At 23.5% G+C, this 11,380-nt stretch overlaps 1 protein-coding gene and 1 long non-coding RNA gene across 4 annotated transcripts in view; one reads left to right on the top strand and one right to left on the bottom strand.

Moving 5' to 3' along the window:
- LOC129609471 (uncharacterized) overlaps positions 1-324 on the bottom strand; it is a 32,863-nt gene extending 32,539 nt beyond the window's left edge. The window contains exon 1 of one of the 2 annotated variants that reach the window (XR_008697020.1): positions 86-114. This is a non-coding gene — a long non-coding RNA (uncharacterized LOC129609471). Of the gene's footprint in view, positions 1-85; positions 115-160 lie in introns of those variants that run through there. The other variant, XR_008697019.1, reaches the window with a different exon arrangement.
- Positions 325-8,309: 7,985 nt separating this feature from the next.
- Positions 8,310-11,016, top strand: LOC129609468 (titin-like). 2 transcript variants are annotated; one of them, XM_055521383.1, is made up of 3 exons: positions 8,310-8,367; positions 8,472-9,836; positions 9,916-11,016. In XM_055521383.1, exons 2-3 carry the CDS (start codon positions 8,865-8,867, stop codon positions 10,870-10,872), a joined length of 1,929 nt encoding a protein of 642 aa, XP_055377358.1. In that variant the 5' UTR covers positions 8,310-8,367; positions 8,472-8,864; the 3' UTR covers positions 10,873-11,016. The 2 variants fall into 2 exon arrangements, with proteins under 2 accessions (XP_055377358.1, XP_055377359.1); XM_055521384.1 differs by having other exon boundaries at positions 8,336-9,836; positions 9,916-10,306; positions 10,379-11,016.
- The last annotated feature ends 364 nt before the right edge of the window (positions 11,017-11,380 follow it).

Consider the following 11,380-nt stretch of genomic DNA (forward strand, 5'->3'; position numbering starts at 1 on the left):
TGTGTTATACATATAATAGTAGATAATATGCGAGTTGTATATAGAAAATTTTTACATTTTCTTTTTTTCTATATCTAATATGTACCGTTACGTAAAAATCTTATAATATTTTTTTTTTATTTTAATTGTTTTAAAAATAATTTAATAAATAATAAATTACAATTAATTAATTTAAATTCATAGATTTATGTAGATGTATGTAGATGTAAGTAAGTATATAGGTAAATAAAAACAAGCACATAAAATTTATTTTTTAGTTAAAAAATAAGGAGAAAAAAATTCTTTTTTTTTGGTGATTAATCCGTTATAAATTCTAATTAAGTTCCTTTTTTTTGTAATTTTTTTTTTGAATTTTTTAAATTAAATAAAAAAAAATCACTATATTAAAGAAATTATTAGGTATAAATTGAATAAAATATTTTTTAAAATTTAAAATTTTCTAAATTTAAAAAAAAAAAGGTTTTAATTTTTTTTTTTATATTTGCGATATTCGAATTGTTTTTTTTTTTTTTTATATTTTCTTTCTTTTTCTTTTTATTATTATAATTAAGTCGGAAGTTTTCTATTATAAAAAAAAAAATTTAATTTTTTTTTTCTTTATTTCGTTTTATATATTTTTTTTTTTAGCTTAACTAATCCATCGAGAATATCAATTGAGACTGAATTCTCATCATTTTACATTAATTGTATAAGAGTTCAACTATTAGAGAAAAACAAGAACAAGAAAAAGTTTAAATTTTGTCGTTATAAACAAGAGAGAGAGAGTCGCCGCTGCCGCTGCGCGTTTTACGATCGAAAATTTCATCTGATTTTTTTTTAACAATATTGTTGTTGTATTTTGAATAATTATTTATTTGAATTTTTAAAACAAACAATTTAAATAATACACGTAAAGTTGTATGTATGGAGGAGCGAAAGAATTGAGAGAGAGAGTACTTTAAATTTGCTTCTTATATCTTTGAATTTCAATGATTTTCGAAAATATATACATATATATATGTAAGTAAATTTGTTTTAAAGATACGTTTACATAATTTGAATTTTTTGGTTAAACAAATTATTTTTAACTAAATTTTTAAATTTTAATTTCAAATACTTTTTAAAAATATATTCGTATTTTTAAATATTTCAGATTTTAACGTGAAAAAATTTATTACTTAGACAGACATGCAATATTAGTAAAATAGTTTTTAGTAAACAGTAGATGACAGCAAAATTAAAAATTGCACTTCTGCCTAAGCTCTTAGAATACCTACATATTAGCAACCACTTGCATAATATAAGAAGAATGACATTTGAGGTTAAATTTGAGCATAATATGGTCATCGTAGCTCTTCTTAGCAAAGTACATTATGGATATAACAAAGCACATTATGGATATTAATGTTTAATTTAATAGCAATTGTTCGAAGATCGTATGTTATGAATTTCTAAAATGTTATTGGCACCCAACAGATCATATATTTGATGGTTAATTAGCATAAATTAGAATGGCTTTTTGTTACCACATAAGAAATAATCAAGGAATATTAAGTGACATATGAAATCTATTGTCAATTGAGAGATCTGTTTATCAAAATCAGGTTAACTTTAACTTTTGATCGTCGTAATGCCATTACATAATTTGATATTTTGCTAATGATCACTCGCCGCACACATTCGTAATAAATATTAAAAAGTACAGTGGCAATTTGGCAGTTAATTTGAGAGTTTCGATGATTTTTTAACTAAAATTTGAAAAAAATATATAGGTTTAATAGATCCTATGTCACAAGTACTTAATTTAATATTTGCTTACAAAATAGTTAACATAAAAACCAAAACGAAAACCAAAGGTTTATTTGAAATGAATTTTTGATATTACGAGCCAGAATATAATTTTAAGAGAAAATAAACCGTAAAGGTCTCACATACATCACATTTCGTATCACATATATACGCATAAAGTGAACAATATTAGATAACATGATACAAAAACGTTGATTGAATATTTTTATGTCATAATTGTTTTTCTCTCCAATTTGTAGTGATCATTTTCTATTTTAATTTTGTTAAGTTATTGAATTTCGAAAGTATTTTTAAGCTTTTTCGAAAATATTTGAAAAAATTTCTTGCGTGTACATACCAAAGTGTAATTGTATGTTCTTACGCCGACAATATCGATAGACAATATACATAACATATGTATAATATATTGAATATTTAAGAAAAACCTTTAAATACAAAATGTAAACAAATTTTTAATGTTAGTCACACTGATAATAACTTAAAGGTGTGGGTACAAAAACGCAATTAAAATGAGAATTTCGACAAATAAAGAAGTTGAGCGTAAATAATACAACGCACATTTTCACTTTAGTTACGCATATATTGATGACAAACTTTAAAAAATTTTTATTAATTAAGAATATAGACTAATTATAAAATTAAAAAATATTCTGAAAGATGTTCTTGCCAATTTTATTATATGCATTGCTTGTTCGAGTTCCTTTTTTAATTTTTAATTAAAACTATTCACTAAAGCTTTCAAAATCGTTTTAGTCAATGTAAAAATGTTAATGTTAAGTAAAATTCACAAGATTTCTGAATTAAACTGTTAATGAATTTGCTTCCATCCGAAATCTAAGGTTTATAAGATATAATGCTCGAACTCGAAAAGTATTTAGGTGATTAAAGACAAATAATTAATAATTTCTTTGAGGAAAAGACATTTACTGCTAGCTTTTTGGTTTCACAGAAATTTGGAATAGCTTAATCTGAAAAAAAAAAAAAACCAAAAATACAAAAATTTTAATTTTACTAATTTTGAAACGGACCCTTGAAAGGGGTAAAATTTTTGGTTTCTACACACTACTAAAGTCTTAGACTTATAAAATTATGCCATTTAAGAGTAAAAATATGCCTGTCATGAAAATATGTTGATGTTTGCGTATGCTGTTTTACAATAGGTCCCAATTTCTTAGAAACGGGAAACTCTAATTTTTCTGTGTTTGTAAAATTTGAAAATATTTTCTATTTTCATTACAATTTATTTTAAAAAATGGAGTTTCTAGAATTTCGATGGGCAATAATTTTTAAATAGTTGGAGGTCTGAAATAAATATAGAGATCTCGATATGATTCCATTTGTATAACAAATTTCACTATTAGATAAATTTTCGAATCATCTCGATAATTTTGCCACTTGCCCTTTTAAATGATAAGATGATAAAAGAGCAAAAATTTACAAATTTAAGCTTGCTAGATCTACGTTTTCTAAATTTAGTAATTGCAAAATTAAGTACACAGACAAATGCAGAACAAATACAGAAAAAAAAAATGATAAATTTATTAAATTTTATATTAAAAAGTTGCAGTTCCGACACTAAATAAAATAATAATGAAACAAAATTTCAATTAAATTCCTCAATTTATACTAAATTTATTTCAATAATTTTATTATATGCAAACAAATCATATAAAATTTGCAAAAATAAAGAAAAAATAATTATTTATTTATTTTAATTTTTAAAATTTTTTAAATTTTTCACATGCGTGTTTTGAAAATCAATTATAAAACGTAAGCATTACATTTTCTTTAACTCTTCCTTATACTATTTTAAAAAAGTGTTATATTAGTGCAAATTCATAAAATGTTTATTAAACCGTATAAAAAACAAAAAAGCATTATATTAATAAAAAAAATAAAAGTATAAGTATATTTAAATGAGGATAAAATTTAATTTTTTTAAATATTGATTGTAATATTTCCAAAATAATTGTATAAAATTATTATGAAAATGCATTTATTATTGCTTTACAGCATTTTAAAAAATATAAAACGCAATCAAAAAATATTAAACAACAATTAAACATAATTTATTATAAATAATAATGATAATTAAATAATTCGAATTAAATAATAAGTAATTGGAAAAATTGAAATTTGATTTTTATTCAAATGCGATTATTGTATAACAAAGATGTATAAACATTTTCATATCGCATATAATAATTTAATAAATTTTAAATCCTTAATTGCGAGGTAATTAAAAAGTATACAAAGTAAGGTAATAATTATACATACATTTTCATAGTGTTACATTTAAGGGCAATGTAACACTCTAACTTTATATAACCATCTACTATAGTGTATAACAATTTAAAGTACGTCATAACTTTTATAATAGAAGTAGTTAAGAGAAGTGATGGCATTTTAATTTAAAATTAATGATGTTTATAAATGTTTAATTATTTTGGAAAGATAAATTACATAATTATCTTGAGTCCGTCCATTCCCCCTTGCGTATGTACACATAAATACCAGGCAAAAAGCTTACATTGTACAAGGATCTATATTTTACTTTACGAATTATTTCTTTAAAATAAAATATTCTACTATCACTAATAAATCTTAAGTCATAGCTTTCAAAGTACTAAAAATATCAGTTTTTCACAACTTATTGTTATGGAGCCAGGAGAAATTTTTCGATTTCGTAATTCATAATCTGATTCATAATCTCTCAAAGTTTATAAAAATTTAAATATTTAGAAAAACATTTTTTAAATTAATACAATTTTTCTAATATTCCTCCTATAAATATGCAACAAGAATTGGTTACATATAAATAAAAAGAAAAATCCTTTTTTGCATTCCCGCCTTTTGAATTTTAATTGTATTAGTTTTTACTCAAATTTTAATCTAGAAATCTCAAATTTTAATCTCAAATTTTAATTCTAAATATTCATTTTTGTCATTAGAACAAATAATCATTGTTATTGAGTACATTCGTCTTTTTGAGAGTACCTTTCCACTTCTAAAGCTTCTATTAACTTGAAACTTCCCTAACCTAAGACAAAAGAGTATAATTCAGGAATAGTTGCATAAAATTTATTCGAATTTTTTACGTCCTTTAAGTTTATGTGTAGAAACTAAGTCTGTATTTGTAGTTATATGTAGTTTAATTTGTTTTGTACCCTTGTATAACAGATATTGTATAACAGAAAGTGTTATACAATATCTGTTCGTTGTATAGTAGTATATAAAATAGTTTTTTCATATTAATGCAGATTGTTAATTTTTTTTTTTTTTGAAAAAATACTTATTAATTTATGGTTTTCAATTTTGGCGTTTGTAAATTTTAAAATAGTTTTAATTCTACTTCCTAATACACTATAATATACACTCAGTGTTATCGATTACATATAAAAATTTCAAATATTCTACAAGAAAATTAATAAATAAAATTATCGTAATTATGCTCATTTAATTAACCCTTTATAAACCAATCATCTTATGGTGTTCTAAATTTTTATTGAATTTTTTAAAATCAATTAGGATAAAAAAAATATTTAAATTTGTGTGCCAATTCATTACTATGCAATTATTTACATTATTAATATTGTTTTATAGTATTACATAAAATAGAAATGGTTAAAACAAAAAATAAGATTATATCACAAAATAATATTATGCTTTTATAATATAATTAAATTAATTATAGTTATGCTTAAATCAAACAGATAAAAAATATTTAAACCACATTTTCATTTCCTACAATAACAATTACTTACCTTGCACTTGATGTATGAGGAAGAATGAATTTATTTTATATTTTATAATAAATTTAGTGCAAATTTTCTTTTTCTTTTATTAACATAATTAATTATTATGAAAATTATATGCCCACACTAAATAACATATAGTTCATATAGAGTATTATAATTTTGTATTTTCGTTTATATACAAAAAATAAACAATATAGAAATTATGTAAGATTACACTAAAATTAACATAAACGTCATGTCTGAAAACAAGACAAATTAGGTAATATTGTAGCATATTACTCATAGTCTACTAGATATTGAAAATATTTTGCATGTCTAGTGCATAAATTTACACAATTTTGTCCTAGACGTACTAAGGATGATTCTCCCCCGCACGCAAACTTTAATAGACATTAACCTTAAAATAGACAACAATTTAGAAATTAACCTTATAATAGACAATAATTTTAGCAATAAGTACAAACAATGCCATTTCCTTTGTTGCTTTTTACAATTTTATAATATTATTAACAATTAATTTAATAATTTTAAAATTAATTATTGGAATTAACTTTAAAATGGTATGGGGGTTTTAATTAATTCAATTCTAGAATATTTCTAACTTTTAACCCTTTCGAATGTTCAGCACACACTGATAATAAAAAACGTTCGGAAATTACTCGCTGTAATGAAGTGCGCTTTTAGAAGCGTTCATTCTGAAGTAAAGAAATGTTTAAAATTTCAAAATTTTCATTTTCCTAACAATTTATTGAATTTTCGAATGACAGATAATTTTGTTTATCAGATAATTCAGTTTCTGTATACAATTTGTAGACTGCGTAAGAAAAAAATTTTACTGAAGTTTTTACAATTTAACTGTTTAACGCCTATGGCCAAAAAAAATTTGAAAACTTAATGTAGAATTTTTAGTGCAACGTGCATAAACATAAATCCTCTATAGACTCAGTTCCAGCTTTGGTTTGTTTGGTGTCGTATGCGCTTCCCAAAAAAGTGCACGCCCTACCTTATTGTGCATAATAATTGTGTCCCTATTTTCCAGTGCTCTTTGCATATATGGTAAATGCGACGCTGTATGTAACTATTTAATAACGCATTACATAGAACATAACAAAACTTTTGACAAATGAAGTAAATTTTTCATTTCAAAATTTCGCTTTTTGTGCTTTTACAGCAAAATGGTGTTTACATTTTCAATATGTAATTGATTTTGAATTTAATTTACTTTTATTTTAATAAAATTTAAGAAAAATTAATTTTCCAATCTTATTGTAATACTGATCAAATTTAAATTTCCTTATATTTTCTTTTAAATTAAGCTATAACATATATGTATATAATATAATATTTAGTCAAATTATTAGAAAAAAACAGAATTAATCAAATCGAAAGTGAATATAGACACCATAAAAAAAACGCTAACAAGAAAAATATTTTTTCTATAGACGTGTATATGAAAATCGTGTTAAACGCAATAATTATATGCCTCACATATTACAAACTTGTATAATATGAAATACAAGAAAAACTCCATAATTCACTGCATTTGCTTTCTTGCACATTATATTGAAATATTAATAATTATGTTAAATTTTTGTTTATAAATAATTTTTTATAGATAGTTAATATTTTAAAAAAGAAAAGGAAAAACAAGAAAATAATTAAAAATTCTGAGGAAATTTTTTTTATTTTTCTTTCTATTTTTTGTTTTCGTTAATTTTCTTTCCTATTTAATTTAAATTTCATTTCCTTAAAAATTTTTGGATTTTGTTATTTCTCTAATAACACTTTTTTACTCCAACATACTTAAATTTTTATTTTTCCTTAATTATTTTACATGTACATATGAAAAATAAAAAATATAGTGGAAATAAATTTGTGTTTTCTTATTTTTTGTTATTTGTTAATAAATTTTCTATTATTTCTTGTTGTTTTTTGGAAAATTTTTTAAAAAATTATTTCACATATTATTTTTAATAATTAAAAATTTAATTAAGATATATAAAGGAGTTGCAAATTATTGTTTGAATCAGATCAAATCGTAACACGGTTAGAAACAGATATCAGAAAAAAAAACAAAAAATTAATCGAATATCGTGAAATCAAATCAAAAAAAGGATATAAAAGTTTTTTAATAAAAATTTAATTAAATTAAATTGTGTTTTAAATAAAAAGTGTTGCCGTAATGAAATTAACGGTGAGTTAGAATATTATTAATTGAACAATTCTAAACTAGAGGAAATTTAGTGAATAAATCACAAAAAGGATAAAACAAAGTTAAATTTGTGACAACTAAGCAATAAATTAGAGCTTAAAAGGATAAAAAATTCAATAATTAAAAGCCAAATATTTGATTTTTAATTAAAAATTTTATTTGCTGTGAAAACGTTTTGGAAATTAATATAAGAAATTTGGATTTAAATCTACTTTTTATATTATACTTAATCAAAAGCACAGTGATTAAGTTTGATTCGCTTTTGAGAAAAAGACATTACTAAAATTACTTAAATAGTACATGAGAACAAACTCTCTGAAAAAAAATACTTCGTGGTGAAAAAATACTTAAAATGGATTATGCAATATTCTAAATTTTTAATTAATTGTTTTTTAACACGATATTAGAATTTGGAAACTATAAAAAATTTTATAAAGAATAGCACATTTCAATTGTGAAAAATATGAGTTGAATATTAATTTTCAACACAGCAACTCTAATATATTAATATTGTAACACTATAATAATTAAATGTCAACTAATTCTACACAAATACACCTAACGTCTTAAAATATTATTAAAATTAGTTTTTCTTTAGCAAGCCTAGGTGTAATAAAGTTTTTGTTTTTGTTAAATTGTTTTTTCCAAACTTCTTAAAATCATTCAAACTTTTAAATTTTAATTTATTTATTTTATATTATTTTTAATTTTAGTGGGTAGCTTTTTGTTTGCTTTCAATTTTGATTGCTCAATCATTAGCGAAAAAGAAAAACTCAAAGGATGTTAATCATAAATCTGAAAAATCTTTAACAACTCAACGTGTTTCTGTTGTAAATACACCTTCAGAAGCGAATTCTAAAATAATTGAAACAACAACTACTTTAAAACCAACAGCACAAAGACGTAAAAGAGGTTCAAGACATAAGGTTATTCATATTGTTGATGCTACATCAAAACGTAATCGAAAAAATCGTAATTCAAAACCATTTCAACCACCATTACCATTAAAATATTCTGATTCTGATACTGAACAAACATCTCATGAAACTGTAACTCATACTGATGAAATATCAACTCATACATCATATGCTGATGAAGCACCAACTATGCTATCTGATGAAGCCAAAAATCATATTGAAAAAAGTTATGAATTAAATAAAGTTCCATCTGGACCAGATTTTGAACATGTTCATTCACATCAATTTGATGAAATACAACCGCAAGCCAGTCATCATCATGGAATTGAAGTTCATAAGGAAAAAGTTAAAGTAAAACATCATCATCATCATCATCATCATAATCATGTTAAAGAAATTATTAAAAAAGTTCCAGAACCGTATCCAGTTGAAAAAATCGTTCATGTACCAAAACCATATGCTGTTGAGAAAATTGTTGAAAAGAAAGTTCCATATCCAGTTGAAAAAATTGTTGAAAAGAAAGTTCCAGTTGAGAAAATTGTTGAAAAAATTGTTCATGTTCCAGTTGAAAAAATTGTTGAAAAAAAAGTTCCATACCCAGTAGAAAAAATTATTGAAAAGAAAATTCCATATCCTGTAGAGAAAATTGTTCATATTCCTGTAGAAAAACTTGTACATGTTCCACAACCTTATCCTGTAGAAAAAATAGTTGAGAAGAAAGTACCGTATCCAGTTGAAAAAATTGTAGAAAAGAAAGTTCCATATGAAAAAATTGTTGAAAAAATTGTTCATGTTCCGGTTGAAAAAATTGTTGAAAAAAAGGTACCATATCCAGTAGAAAAAATTGTTGAAAAGAAAGTCCCGTATCCAGTTGAAAAAATCGTTCATGTTCCAGTTGAAAAAATTGTCGAAAAAGTTGTTCATGTTCCTGTTGAAAAAATTGTTGAGAAACCAATTCATATTGAAAAAAAGATACCATATCCAGTTGAAAAAATAGTCCATGTTCCTGTCGAAAAAATTGTAGAAAAGGTTGTACATGTTCCAGTCGAGAAAATAGTTCATGTTCCAAAACCATACCCAGTTGAAAAAATTATTGAAAAAAAAGTTCCATATCCAGTTGAAAAAATTGTTCATGTTCCAGTAGAAAAAATTGTTGAAAAGGTAAACTCTAATATTGCAAAACAAAAAACATAAACCGGTTAAATTGAATTTTTAAAATACAATATATATTTTTTTTTAGATTATTGAAGTTCCAAAACCTTATCCAGTTAGAGTACCAGTTCATATCCATGTTCCAAAACCATATCCAGTAGAAAAGAAAGTACCAGTACCATATAAAGTTGAAGTTGAAAAGAAAGTACCGATTTTCATTCATCATAAGGAACCAGAACATCATCAAAGCTTTGATGGCGATTATGGTGATGGACATCATATTAATTATGAAGTTCATTCACCATCAAATGATCATACTGGAAGTGGCTATGGATCTAAAGATACAAGTAGTGCTCCCTCTTCATATATTTTTCATAGCGACTTACCACGCACTTTAAAATTACAAAAACATAAAAATTTAAGAGAACTTAAAGCTAAATTAAAAGCTCAACTAGATAGTCAATCAATTAATAATTTTGGTAGGTATCCAATTATAACAAGTCCATCTGGTTCTGATAATACAAATAAATTACCTGGACCATTAATTATAGGAGTTAATAATTCAGCTTCGTCAATTGTATACGGCAATCGTCATAATTATCAAACAGATAATATAAATAAAATTAATTTGTATAATAAATCAAATCAGAATATTAGTGATAGTTCTAGCAGTAGTTCAAATAATAATCCTCAAACAACATGGCAGGATACATATCAAGATTATAATATTGAAGAAAGTGCTCCCCAGCCAGTTGCTGTTCGAAGAGAATCTAGTGAAATTGGTAATTCAAATAATGCTGGTAAATTACAAATAAATGTTCCTGATCAAGAACCAGCAATTCTACCAAAACCGGAAGCATTAGTACAAGAACAAAATCATGAAGAGAATCAGCAAAAAATGCAAATTGAGCCATCACATATTCAATATCAATATATTCCAATACAACCATTACCATTTCAACCACAATCAGTTGGTGTAGTTGGACAAATAGGTGCACCACATTTCATATTTGGTAATTTTCAACCTGCTGAGGCAACAGTATAGGAAAAATATTTAAATTTTTTAAATTATTAATTTCATAGTAATCATAATATAGTAGTATATTGAGATTTTATATAACAATTTAGTTGGAAAAAAAAAATATGAATTTATATGCAAGTTGTTAAATATTTTAGTTTAATATCGTACTTTAATTCTGTTTTTTTTTTATTTTATTTTTTAAACATTAATAGAAGTTTTATGTTATTTGGCATTTAAGTTTATGATATTGTATACGTTATACAAATTATACATTGTAAATAACCAATTTATTTTATATAAAAAAAAAAAAACACTAAAAAACGTATTATGTGATAAACTGTTTTATAAATTATATTATTAAAATTTTTATAATAAATTTTAGTAAAAGAATTCTAACTATTCAATTTTTTATATCTATGGGGGTTTTCGGAAATTCAGTTCTAACTTAGATGATAATATAAAGCATGTTCGATAAATCCAAAACTACAAAATCTTCAAATGTAACATGTTTGATAAATCTTTGCTACAAAAA

Source organism: Condylostylus longicornis, unplaced genomic scaffold (assembly GCF_029603195.1).
Source record: "Condylostylus longicornis isolate FDR11 unplaced genomic scaffold, ASM2960319v2 ptg000039l, whole genome shotgun sequence".
Classification (NCBI taxonomy): Eukaryota; Metazoa; Arthropoda; class Insecta; order Diptera; family Dolichopodidae; genus Condylostylus; species Condylostylus longicornis.

Bases quoted from the DNA above. Each gene is read 5' to 3' on its own strand.
- LOC129609468 (XM_055521383.1), top strand. From the start codon at position 8,865: ATGCTATCTGATGAAGCCAAAAATCATATTGAAAAAAGTTATGAATTA. The intron at 9,837-9,915 runs GTAAACTCTAAT...ATTTTTTTTTAG, and splicing joins TAGAAAAAATTGTTGAAAAG to ATTATTGAAGTTCCAAAACC.